Source organism: Macrobrachium rosenbergii, chromosome 12 (assembly GCF_040412425.1).
Source record: "Macrobrachium rosenbergii isolate ZJJX-2024 chromosome 12, ASM4041242v1, whole genome shotgun sequence".
Lineage (NCBI taxonomy): Eukaryota > Metazoa > Arthropoda > Malacostraca > Decapoda > Palaemonidae > Macrobrachium > Macrobrachium rosenbergii.
Window position 1 is genome coordinate 84,660,340 of NC_089752.1, and position 14,633 is coordinate 84,674,972.

At 39.2% G+C, this 14,633-nt stretch overlaps 1 protein-coding gene across 1 annotated transcript in view; it reads right to left on the reverse strand.

Moving 5' to 3' along the window:
* Nucleotides 1–14,633, reverse strand: part of LOC136843747 (probable ATP-dependent RNA helicase vasa-like) — a 711,228-nt gene that overhangs the window by 388,387 nt on the left and 308,208 nt on the right. The window contains exon 7 of the mRNA XM_067112404.1: nt 6,544–6,732. Coding sequence (XP_066968505.1) covers nt 6,544–6,732 — 189 coding nt within the window. The remainder of the gene's footprint in view (nt 1–6,543; nt 6,733–14,633) is intronic.

Sequence of the window (14,633 nt, forward strand, 5' to 3'; positions counted from 1 at the left end):
AGAATTTCTGAAATTTTTGGCCTAGTTACCGCGCGGACGTAAGGAAAAAGTTTTTTTTTTTAAATCCACCATAAATCGATATATTGTGCTAGAGACTTCCAATTTGTTGCAAAATGAAGGTAAATGATTGAATATTACTAGAATGTAAGAGTTTTAGCTTACAATTGCGTTTTTCGACCATTTTGGTCGAGTCAAAGTTGACCAAAGGTTGAAATTTTTTGTAGTCGACGTACAGTATGTCCACTCGGCACCCAACACACAATTTTAGTCGACGTATGATGTGTCCAGTCGGCGTTTAAGGGTTAAATGGCAATAGAAAGAGGGTGACAATAACGACACTACCCTGAGGAACTCCCTCTTCTTGTAATAAAGGTTGTGATATATAATTCCCAACTCTTACCTTTATATATCTTTCTGATAAAAACGAATTTATAAATCTGATCATTTTTCCTTTCATGTCCATCTTGTACAACTTTTTTATAATACCATAACGCCAAGTGATGTCGTATGCCTTTTCCAAATCAAAGAAAACTCCTATTGTTTGGCTCTGTTTAGCAAAACCTTGTTGTACAGGTAGTGCTCGAGTTACGATGATTCGACTTACGATAATTCGCTTTTACGATGGGGTTAGCAATTAATATCGATACGACAATATTTTGAAAATATGTATTTTTAAATTTCGCGGGCGACTGGCGCAGGCAACAACATACAATCAGGCAGCGTACGGTGTACGATATGTTGGCCTGAGAGGCTGGAATAGGTACATTAATTCAATGAGCTGACCTCACTTGCTCTCGTGTCGGAAGTTAAAATAGGTCAGTGTTCATTTGCAATTTTTGTGCGTTTGTAAATACAGGTAGTGCATGAGTGACGATAATTCATCTTACGATAATTCGAGTTTACGATGGAGTTAGCAATAAATACTGGTATGACAATATTTAGAAAATATTTTTAAATTTCGAACGGGCACAGGCAACAGCGTACTACAGTTGCCGTAGAATCAGGCAGCAAGAGAGACCAACTTCTTTTTCTCCATCTCTTTATTCCATCTTCTAGTTAAAAAAGTAAGAGAATGATAACAGTATTGTTAGTAACCTTATACTCTTGTGAAAATGCGTACAACCATAAACAACCAAACGAGACTGTTGTTTTGCTAATAACCGAATCAGATAACAATGGTTTTGCTTGTATTTCAACCATCGTATGGTTAAACAATTATCGTAGTTATGTTAAAAATGACAAGTACTGATATGTTTTTATACTACCCTTATCCGCTTTGGAGAAAAGATCGGCAAGGAAAAATACTGCTACAGTAAATTTAAGCTGAAAGTTGTAGTTGAAGCTGAGAAAAGAATGTTCAAGCTGCTAATGACTATAAATTATCGTGCACTGGCAACATGGATGAAACTCGACAGCAAATAAAATTGGAAAGTATTTTAATCAAAACTACTGGGCATGAAAGAACACATATTACTGCTGTTTTCACGCCGATAAAAGATAAATACGAAAAGCTCGTAGTATGATGATGAAATCAAGAGAAAATAGCGAACGGAATCTTGAATTTTTTTTTACACAAAACAAACGGCCAGCCGCCAATGTCATCTATTAACGAAAAAAAGGGCTAAATTAATTTCACAACGAGACATATTTAAGTTATATTTCGACTTAAAAACACTTCGTATAACGAAAAATATACATGTCCCTTATAAATAAAGTATCTAGAGATTCATTTACGCTAAATAGAAGCAAGAAATGCCATCTGAACCGAGTTGAATGCGGCGAAATAAAGACCGCGTGATAGATTCCCAAACCAAAACATTTGATCGCTATGATCGGAATTTATAATGCAAAAGCAATATAAGAATATTTACGACTGGATACAGTGTAGTAAAGCATAACTTTTTAAAAGATCCATGGAAAAGATGCACATTTGTTATTTTGATGTTTGTATAATACGGTTTTATGTGAAAATAGAATACAGTATAATGTAGGCTAGGCTACCGTATATGATATACGAAAGTGCAGGCTGGGCCTTGTTTGTTATACAATTTCTCTTTGTACTGACTTATCATGTCATTCTGCATTGAACCTGCAGAATTAGCTGACACTAATAATTACTATACCATTTGTGTATAAAGTATACTGTGTAGTGTAGGCTAGCCTACCGTATATGTATAGATGGTACTAATTCCCTAGTGTTGGCTAGGCCATATTCGAGTTACGATTTTTTCAACAAACGATGGGTTTTTTGGAACCTAACCCCATCGTAAGTAGGGGAATACCTGTATTTAGTTTGAGAGCCTGAGCAAGGGATCTAAAGTAGATCTAGTTTTTTAAAGCCAAACTGGAATGGAAGAAGCAATTCATTTGTTTTTAAGTGCCATACAAGTCTGGTATTAATCATCTTTTCCATCAGCTAACAAACAACTGGTGAGAGCTACTGGTCGGTAGCTGCTGGGTAAAACAGGATCCTTGTTTGGTTTCTTCATAGGGAGGATTAATGATAATTTCCAGCTCTTAGGAATAATACCTGTTTCCCAGATTTCATTTATTATATCTAAAAGAAATTTCTTTGACTTTTCTGGGAGATGTTTCAGCATTTCATAGAGTATTTTATCTTCACCAGCAGCTGATGGTTTGGTATTCTGCATGGTATCTTTGAGTTCCTGCAGTATAAATTTTGCATTAAATGGTTGAAAATAATTTTCTCTTAAATCAAGAGAAATTTGGGCATTTCTAATGCCTTGGAATTCTACAGAATAGTTCTCACTACTTGATATTCTCAAGAAATGTTCTCCTAATTATTCTGCGACCCTCTCTGGTTGGGTGATTAGGTCACCATTCCTCTTAAGGGTAGGCAGAGGTTCAGGGACAAACTTGCCATCTAGTTTTTTAATTTTCTTCCAAATCATTTTGGATGATGTTTTTGAGCTAATGCCATTAATATAGTACATCCATGACTCTCTTTTTGCTTTTTTAAAATATTTATTTTGCTTGGCCACAGCAAGTTGATAAATAACTTTGGCTTGGGCAGTTCCACTCCTCTTATACTTTTCGTAGCCATTTCTAGTGATCTTTCTCATACTACTGCAGGTTTTGTTCCACCAAGGAACTGCTGGTCTAGAGGGCTTCCCTTCTGTTGTTAGAATAGAGGCAATTGCACTGTTGAAGGTGGTGTTATTGTTAGATGCCTCTGATATGGATGGAAATGATTTTACATTCTTGTCCATGAGAACACTCACTAAATTTCTTCCAGTCTGTTTCACCTACCTTCCATTTGGGAGGTGACTCAAGAGGGATGATTCTTAACTACTTTTATATGAATTGGGAAGTGGTCACTCCCATTTGGATATTCATTTACTGACCATTCATTATCAATGAACACTAGATGAGCAAAAGTTCAGATCAATAGCCAAATAAGTATTGGAGAAGATGTTATGGTAAGTCATAGCTCCATTATTGAGTACAGTGATATCAGGATCATCCATAATACCCTCTAACATCCTACCCTTGGCATTTGATGTGTTCCCATCCCATACGTGGTTGTGAGCATTAAAATCACCAAGGAGGGGGACAGGAGTAGGAAGCTGATTGATCAGTAAATAAATATTATAAGTGAAATCCAGATCAGGAGGAAGATAGATGGAGCAAACTGAAATTTGCTTGTCTAAAATGAAAGTTACCGCTACAGCTTGGAGATGAGTATTAATTGATAGCAAGGTGTGTTGCAACGACTTATGCGCTATAATTGCTGCACTTCCTTAGCTGAACAGCTTCTATAGCGCTTCTCGAGTCGCTAAAAATCACAAATTTATTGACAGATACTTTATAATTTTGATGGCTAATGCAACTGCACATAGCTCTGCTTTGAAGACTGAGGCATTACTAGGTAAAAAGAATTGATATGTCTTTTCTGAGATACAGCTGCATATCCTACTCCGTGTTGTGATTCAGACCCATCTGTATATACTGCAATATGTGAACTTTTTGTCTTCTATGACCATACAGTTTTTGTCTATGGTGTTCAGGGGTACAAGAGTGACTTTTTGATAAATATTTCAAGTGTGTGCAAATCTTTACTCTATTCATAGTCCAATGGGGTGGTAGTTTCACTGTTGAAGGTACAGTACTTGTATATTTATATTCAATGACTCAAACAATCTATTCACTCTGATTGGGGGGAGACTGGTGAGGATCTAAATGCTCCTGTGCATATTCTTAGGCCTTTACTGTGAATTGGATTTAATATTTTCACTGCTACTTCTGATGATGAACCATATATTTCACTTCTGTAATCAATGATTGATAACTCTGTTGCTTTATAACATACACCATGCTCTGGTTCACTACATGTAACACATGTGGCAGGTTTGCCTTGAAGCTTCTGCCTACAAGACCCTAACATATGTCCATATTCTTGGCATTAAAAACATATCCTCAGTCTTGGGATATATTTCCTCATTGTAAAATGTAACCATGCTGCTGTTATTACATTAGGTAATTGTGTCGAATTAAAAGTATTAATTAAATCTGGAAGTGGAACCAAGGCTCCAATGATATTCTTCAGTCTTTAAACTTACATCTTGATCTTTCTATTCTTCTACAAGCTTCTCTCCTGAGTACGACTTCAGTTGGGGTGCAAACATCATTCCCTTGGTGTGATTCCAAAAAGCATGTTACTGAGCAGTCTACTTTAAACTCCTCCAAGATGTGATAATGCTTTAAATTTTTCACTTTCTTTTGCTGAGGCCGATTCTACTGTCAGTTTCCCTTAACCTTCGGGTGATATCTTAGGCTCTAGGCCACAACACTTCACAATATGTCTATATACATTAAAAATATCACAATTAGAATCCTCCAGATTAAAAGTCAAACTTATCATAAGAGGTTTCAAATATACCTGGTCCTATTTCACATACATTTCTGCTTGCTTTCCTTTTGTTCTGTGCTGGTGCATAAGGTTCCAGTATAATTAAACCAGAAGGATTCCTAGCCTTTTCGAAACAAAGGTTGACAGAGGAGGGTGAAGAGGCCGTCATCGTGCCAAAACGGCATCATCAGTGGGTCCAGGGGTACTAAATTCTTTAATAGTCTAGTCATCAATATCAAATATCATTAAAAAAAATTAAGTAAACCTGAAAATCTTATAAAGATATCATCACCCTTTCATCGAGTTTATTCTTCCACTAGTGGCACAAGTGAGAGCCCACTCCCAAAAGTCCGCCCCCTACCCTATGCCACAGGGGATGGCATAACACAAGAGTGGCCCAAGAGTACGCCAGACCCGCTTGTTGGGACTTAAAGAGTATTACAAGAATACAATCACCACCACCCTAAACATATTATGGGCAACCTGGACATAATGCCAAGAACCAGACCACCCCTGGAATCCATGGCCCAGGCCTGCAGAATAGTTACACCCTTGAGCTATTGTTCTGATATCTATAAGGTCCAAACATTATCAGGTAGTTGATGATCCTACCACTGTTCCCACTCTTGCTTCAGATAGTTCTTCTTTGGAGGGGTGGTAGAGCTTTTGACTGGCACGCTGTTGGCCCAGCGTTCGACTCTCCGAGCCCCCAATTAAGAATTAAGAGGAATTTATTTCTAGTGATAGAAATTCATTTCTCGTCATAATGTGGTTTGGATTCCACAATAAGCTGTAGGTCCCGTTGCTAGGTAACCAGTTGGTTCTTAGCCACGTAAAACTAAGTCTAATCCTTCGGGCCAGCCCTAGGAGAGCTGTTAACCAGCTCAGTGGTCTGGTTAAACTAAGATATACTTAACTTAGCTTCAGATATAAACCCAGCCTTTTCCTATTCATCAGGTCCATTAAATTTTACCAAAAGTGGAAAATTCCACAAAAATTAACCTAAACCAATATGTAATGATAAATATTTAAGACTCTTGGACTGTAGCCCAGGAACACATTCTGGGGGTTCAAGAGCCCTTCATGACGTCAATATGGTCCCACATCGAGGGGCTTTTTGGGAAGTTTGTGATCCTACCATAGCTCTCATCATTACTATAAAAAATGAACACAAATCTCTCTTTATCTGGGCAAAACCTGTATTATAGTAGATAGGACCCCAAATTTAATCCAAAACCATAATATACAAGACACTCAGATTCAAATATCAGAATGAAAAACAGGAGTTCATGAGCCTTCTTCCCCACATATAGGTGGTCACAGGTAGAGAATGTTTTTAGAATAAATGGTTTAAGTAATACACACTTTGAATATTGACTGTCCTAGGTTGCATTATTTTCACTAAAATCTGGCCAAGATTAGGAAACAGAAAATTAGTCAAAAATAACCAAATGACAATTCTGAAAGGTTCCTCTCTTAGTCTGGTATAGGAAACTTAGTTTACAATTCATGACTCTTAGTTTTTTATCAAAATTTTACAAATACAAGAAATCAAGAGCAAGTCTTGCATAAAATGTGAGCTAAAAGTACCATGCATTCTTAAAATGATGATTGCCAACACATATATTTAAAAGATATATTTATAAACCAAAATTTAGTTATGCTTTTCTTACAGTCTTTCCTGAACCAGTCTGAGCACAGCCCATGATATCCCTTCCACTTATTAATATGGGTACAGCAGCTGATTGAATAGGTGTTGGCTTGTTATACTTAGCTTTCTGAATATTCTCAAGGAGAATACTCTGAATATTCATTTCTTCAAACTTATCAACTCTACTTGGAATAATTCCATCACCAGATACCTGTAAAGCAGAAGAAATATTTGTAAACCATCAAGGTATTTACATTACAGATGTGCATTGCACAACTTCTGAAAAAAAATTGACAATCATTTTACAGACGTTATTACAATAACAACATGACAGTTTACGGTATATTAAAGGCATTTCATAGAAAATCTGACATGGGGCATTTTTTAAGGATGAGTACAGATTCCAAGTTCTACAAATTCTGAAATACTCTAGATATTATTACTACATCAAAAAACACTTCAGTTTTTAAATGAGAACTTAGTAATAAAGTACAGCAATTGGGAGTCATCTGGCCTTGTGATTACCAGAGCGATAGATTGCCAACAGTAAATACTGTACAGTACACCTGCCGGTTAAAGTTACTATAGAAAAAAATTTAAAATTTACTATAGTATGTTCTCAAGACTTTTGGTTACATGTAATTTTGTTGCATTAGTTTATACCCCACTTCCCACTTTAAATGTAATTATTTTAACAAATTTGTAAAAGGCCAGCTTCTGCAACACACTTAAAAATATCCTCCACATAAGTTTACAATTTCTCCTGGAATCCTGGATTGATTGATTGATTATGAATTTAGGTCTTGAAGACCAAGCGCCGGAACCCATTAGGATTATTCGGCGCCGTAATGAAGGTGAAATATATAAATTAATGATATGATTGATAATAAATAGCTGAATGATGACATACTAGTAAAATTCAGTGTTAAAATAATGTTAGATAGAACCAACAAAAAATAAGTATTATTAAACTTTTATATTCAAAATATATACTTAGTATTATAATAAATATATGACTAAAATCTTTATCAAATACAGTCATACCCCGAACTTACGCGAGGTTAGGTTACAGAACCCCTCGCGCAGGGTGGATTTTCACTTAAGTTTGGCAGGGTCTCTAAAAATGCTAATAAATGCTTATTTCCAAAGTTTAAAAATTAAATATGACCCTAATCATGCACCCAAATTATTAAGCTAACTTTTAAATGAAATTAAAGTTACTGTAATTTCATTTAAAAGTTGGCTAATACATTACCCTTAAAAAAAGAAATACTGTAAATTGCTGACATAAAAATTGAGAGTTGGAAGAGAATTTCTGTCTCTCCCCCCCCTTCCGACCAATCTATTTTTAGAGGTCTTCTCAACCTCTTTTTAATAACTTCTTTATTCTGCCTCTTTCTCTTTGTTCTGAAATGCTTTTTCATGAACAAACAGTGTTTTTTATTTTGACTAAAGCAAGTCTTAGTTATTATGTCCCTATGTTTTAGAACGTATTTGCAACACTAGCGCATTTACACTTCGTAGAAGGTCAAATTAGATCAATTTAAACTATCTACTGTACAGGTAAGGACGTACAGAGAATTAATAAGTTGTAAAAATGTGTGAGCGCTAACATGAACGAGAGAGAGAGAGAGAGAGAGAGAGAGAGAGAGAGAGAGAGAGAGAGAGAGAGAGAGAGAGAGAGAGAGAGAGAGAGATAAGGGTTGTCCTTACTTAACCCTTTAACGCCGACTGGATGTATTTTACGTCAACAAAATTTGTCTGTTGGGTGCTGAGTGGACATAAAATATGTCGACTACAAAAAAGTTTTTTTAAATATTCATGAAAAAATACTTATAGGCCTAGTTTGTGAAAAATTTTAAATCACGCGCCTTGAGGGATGCTGGGAGTTCACGGATCACGCTGTTGTTTTGTTTACAAGCGTGACCCAGCTGCCCATGGCGAATTTCTTTCTTCTCGCACTACAAAGCATCAGCGACGCATCGTCAGAGAGCGATTTCTCAACGCATTCGTGTTTTGCCGAACTTGTGCAAGTGTTAGCGTGTTTGCGACGCAATAGGACGTGTGCAGAGATGTCCCAACGTCATCAGGACCGTGAAAGGCACGTATTGCCTGTCGGTAGTGAGCGTGTGAGACGCGTTTTAGACTTGGATGCTGGAGAGGGACCAAGCACCCACGGTGATCCATCTTTTCAACGCTGTGTTGTACGGCCACATGGCCAAAAGTGACCAAGGGCCGTACCGTGCCTTTTATGACTCCTACGAAACATCGGGGTGTCCTGAGAGGCATTCATAAACATTTGGGAGGACTCCAACAAAAGGACACTGATGAGTACTTGTTGGAGCTCGATCGTGAGCAGGTGGAAAGTCCTCATTTTGATGGCAGTTGTCATCTAGTGATGAGGACATCACGCCCGATGTCAGTGATGACGAGTATTTGCCCCCAATGTCTGTAAGAGAGCCACAGAATGAAAGTGAACTCGAGTTCAGTGGTTTCAGTGCTTATGAAGGAGAGTCTGAGGAGGAGGATGAGGCACCGATTGTGGCTGGTAGGAACGAGACAGAAAGTGATGGTGAAAGTGAGGGAGATGGGCCAGTGGGGGGGGGGGGAGGAGTGCGAAGTTGTGCCCGTAGAAGGTCACAACGTCGCGGAGGCTAGGTGAAGGCTGTTCGTCCGAAAGTGATGAGGGGTGGTTGGAGGACCCCACCCCACCTAACATGCACCCATTCACGACAGCACCTGGACTGACCGTCCCTGTGCCTCTCACTGCACTGGAATTCATTCAGCTCTTCCTTATGCGGGAATTGCTGGAATACCTCGTTGCAGAGACGGCAGATTACACTCCGTACTGCCGTGAGGAACTGCAGACGACGTTGTCGTATCGATGGCGGAGCTGCAACCTAACGGGCATGGCGCATTTTTTGGGCTCCACATTTTTTTTGGAATGATGCCTGCTGCCAACGTCCGGCAATACTGGAGGCGGAATTTTTTTTTAAGTACGCCCAATGTGCCCGGCATTATGCCCTGTGATAGTTTCCTGGCGTTGGAGAGGTATTTCAACGCCTTCAACCGAAGGGCCATACCCCAAAATAAACCAGATCGCCTCATCTTAGTCCGCCCAGTGTTGGACTACATTCGTGAACAACGGTGCCAGTTTCTCGTGGTTCCTTCCAAGAACCTTTCTTTGGATGAGGGGATGATGCCATACAAAGGACGTCTAAGCATAAAAGTGTACAACCTCAAAAAGCCAAAGAAATATGGTGTGAAGTTATTTTTTATTACGGAATCCAACACTGGATACGTCGTTGACTTCTCTGTATATTCCGGGGTCTTCTCCACACTGTGTGACACTGTCTTCGGTCTTGTGGATCGTTTCCATTACCAGGGATACCACCTGTTTATGGATAATTATTATAACTCGGTATCCCTGGCCCAGGAACTGTATGAAGCAGGTGTGCACATCACTGGTACCCTTCGGTTGGTGCATGGGGCCCCGAATGTCCTCAAGAGGTTCGCTAGCCACCCGCAACATCTGGCAAGAGGAGAGACAGTGGTGGCGGAAGGGAGATGTCTTCGTCATCTGTTGGAAGGGGGTCCGACTCGTGCCCATGATTACGACCAGTCATGAGCCCATCCAAGAAGAGGTCGTTCAGCGGAAGAAGACATGTCGGCAGGGCCGAGTTACGTATGAGGAGTTTCGTGTCCAATGGCCTACTCTCATCTGGCACTACAATAGGCACATGGGAGGAGTTGATCTCTTTGATCAACTCATCCAGTATTATCCCTTCGCCAGGAGAACCAGGAGGTGGACACAGAAGCTCCTCAAATACCTCCTTCAGTTGGCCCTCCAGAATGCCTACATCCTCTACTGTGGGTAAAATTCCGACACCCAGAGGTTGTCCCACATCCAGTTTCTCAAGGTGGCCGGGAATGCCCTCATAAACTTCAATCCTATGGAGTGGCCTTCCAACACCAGCCCCCTGCCCCGAGCTCCAGATCTGCCCAGAAAGGATAGGGCAGATGTCGCTAGGAGGGCCAACCTCGGTCGTTCTGCTCCTGCCGACATCGCCACTGCTGCCGCCGCCCTTGATGATGCCGCCCCTGCTGCCGCCCTCCCTCACATTCCAATGTCCCGTCGGGTATTGGACCCTGTGTGTTGACAGCAGGCAGGCGATCACACACTGGAGCCCATAGAAGGGCGTAAGCAGAAATGGTGCCGGGTGTGTCATATGAATGGCAGAAGAAGAGACACCCAGTTCGTCTGTCGCACCTGCAAAGTAGCACTTTGCAGGATCGGGGAGTGTGACCGCAAATACCACTCTGCGGTCACATATTGGAGTGCGCCTACCCGAGGGACACTGGAGGGCGCAGCGGACCGCCGAAGGGTGTCCCATCTGCAGTAAGGGCGCGTGTCTCCCTCCTCCACCTTTACCTCGTCATGTCGAGAGGAAAAGAATGCAAGACTCTTCAATGGAGGAGGGAGAAAACAAGAATAGAATGAAGAGTCAGGATTACGAGTGAGTATTCTGCATTGATTTTATATTTAGTTTTATATTTATTACAAGTTTTTATATATCTGCAGTTATTGGTGTTTTGTATATTATTTCATTTTATGCAAAAAAAAAAAAAATTTTTTCACCTGCATTCCTTTTAGTTATGTATTCGTACCAAAAAAAAAAAAAAAAAAAATATATATATATATATATATATATATATTTTTTTTTTTTCATTTTGGTACGAATACATAACTAAAAGGAATGCAGGTGAAAATTTTTTTTTGCATAAAACGAAATAATATACAAAACACCAATAAATACAGATATATAAAAACTTGTAATAAATATAAAATTAAATATAAAATCAATACAGAATACTCACTCGTAATCCTGACTCTTCATTCTATTCTTGTTTTCTCCCTCCTCCATTGAAGAGTCTTGCATTCTTTTCCTCTCGACATGACGAGGTACAGGTGGAGGGAGACGCGCGCCCTTACTATTATTTCATTTTATGCAAAAAAAAAAGTTTTTCACCTGCATTCCTTTTAGTTATGTATTCGTACCAAAATAAATAAAAAAAAATATATATATATAATATATATGTGTTTATATGATGGTGTGTGTATATATATATGTATATTTTCAACCTCAAATTCCTTTTAGTATATGGGAATTTATATAAGTGATAAATGAATTGGAATCGTGGGGACACGACCAAAATAAATAAAAAAATAAACCATGAGCCATCAAGATGGCTCAATATGAATAGGCTTTTCGCCGTGGTGTGTATGATTATCATTTATCACTTATATAAATTCCCCGGCGACAATTCTGTGATATATAGGTATATATATTAGCGACATTTGTAGCTTCATGATTGTATAAAAATCACGGTGTGATAAAAATTTCATATATGTATATATATATATATATATATATATATATATATATATATATATATATATATATATATATAATATATTTTTTTTTTTTTTTTTGGTAAGCAAAAAATCTTACATTCTAGTGATATTCAATCATTTACCTTCATTTTGCAACAAACGGGAAGTCTCTAGCACAATATTTCAATTTATGGTGAATTTTTGAAAAAACTTTTTCCTTACCTCCACGCGTGCTAACTCTGCTGAAAATCTCAGAAATTCTTTAGTCACCTTGTCATAATTTTTGCACCGTTTTCTATTTGGCGTTACATAAATTTTATACATGAAAATGTGCGCAATTTCATGTAGAATACAACAAAAAATAACTCATGGTTGTAGCTTTTATCAATTTTGAAACATTTTCATATAAATCACGATAAGTGCCAAAATTTCAACCTTCGGGCAACTTCTACTCGACCAAAATGGTTGAAAAATGCAATTGTAAGCTAAAACTCTTACATTCTAGTAATATTCTGTGGCAGAATTCACACCCACAAACAACACAACACACAACACTCACCCTGATCTTCGGTTGCTGGAGATGGATAAGGTCCACGGTCGCCAATCACAGCACACAACCACAAAACAAAAACTTAAACCGACCCTCCACCAACAACGAACAAACAAAAAAAAAAAAGAAGACACACATGAACCATTAATGTTGGTACCAAAAAAAAAAACAGACGAACTCCCCGTTCACCTTCAAGGTTGGACCTCAACTGCCCAAGACTTCCCCAAAACCGAAAAACTCCCGACAGACAGACAGCGCCGTAAATGAACTCCAACAACCGAACCACTCACAACGACAATTACACTCGCTCTCTCTCTCTCTCTCACAAAACGTTGGGAAATGCTAGATAAAAACATATTTATTCATCCCTCTATAATTCTCCCCCCTTTTTAGCATTTCCCAACCAACACCTTTCACACTGCATTCAAATCGCCTTACGCAACACCCACGGATGCTCACTAGCAGGTCCTCTAGATCGCGTTCGCGGGCACGTAATCATTCTCTCAGAATTATTCTCTCTTCTAGCAACATTCAAATTCACATCTTCTCCTCCATTCTCTCTCAGATTCACGCTATCCTCTTCACTATTACCACTCTCAATTTCATCCACAATCTCATCTATATCCTCTAACTCGTTCCCAAATACCTCCCCCAATTCTTCAACTAACCCATCCCATTTGCTCATTGACCTTTCCAATTCTTGCAACGATTCATTCATGCTTTCAATCACTCGTATATTACTGCTACGCTCTCTTACTCTTACACTTTCGCTCACCTCCAACCGTTCACTAACCCCTACACGTTCAGTCAACTCAGTTATATCAAACCCGCATATGCTATACGTTCTATCCATACCATTCCATTCATCCGTATTACACGCTTTATCACTCATTTCCACTTTGGCACTCACACCCTATCACACAACCACGACCACTCCGTTCACTTACGTTCTTCCCTTTCTTACGTTTTCTACCATACTCTATCAAAACAAATTGCTGATCCTCCATAGGCTACACAAGCTCTCATGCATACTTGGTTCACCCACATTCGATTTCAACAATATTCCGCTACATCCTTCCATCTACGCAATTGGTTATGATGCGCTCGTATTTCTCTCACACTACCATCTACACATACTTCCCCTACAACATAACTAAGCCCACTGGGACCAACTTCCCACACTTCATACGGACCCTCAAATTTTTCACTCACTTTATTTACATTCAACCGCCCTTTCTCGATTACTTCTTTCAACACTTTCTCGCCCACCTTGTAACTTTCAAACCTCTCATGCGCCTTCTTCCATACCTCCCTATCATTCTCAGATATACCCAATCTCAGTCTCACTATCTTTTCAAAATTTAATACATATTTACACGGAGACATACCAATACCCTTATGCATGGTGGCGTTGTATACCCACAACGCTCGCCCAACATTTACATCCGAATCATTATCACATTCACTCATCATACGTAAGATCTCTGTCAACGTTCTCACCGTTCGTTCCGCCAATCCATTCGCACTGGGCATATACGGCGTATATATGCCCCAATCACGCAACATTTGCTCAAACTCCCATCCAACAAATTCAGGCCCATTGTCACTCAACATTCGCGTCGGCTTGCACACACACATTGGCAACATCACTTGACCCACCATTCTCGCTACAGTCTCACTCTTTTGTTCCGAATCGCCACCGCATATGCAAACTTACTCAAATGATCTACCATTACAACCATTCCACATGCCCTCTAGCAGTCACAGGCAACGACACACAATCAATCACAACCATCTCAAATAACTCTTTCATCTGCAATCGCAACACAGGTGGATTCGCATGCACACTTTGATACTTACCCTTCTGACAGTCCGCACACGTAATCGCTACATCCGCACAAATGTTACTCGATCCAGGCACATACAATCTCTCTCTCATACATTCCCATAATTTATTTTTTCCCAGATGCCCAAACCTATCATGTACTAATAAACACATACCCACGGCTGCGTCTTCCGAAAATACTGGCACATACACTTCCCCATCCCATATTCCTTCCTGATGCAAAAAATAAACTGTACCTTTACATACAACAAATCTCTTAGCACTTAGCTTATACACTTCTAACTCAGACGGCCAACTTCCTACTCTTACACCCCCTAACAC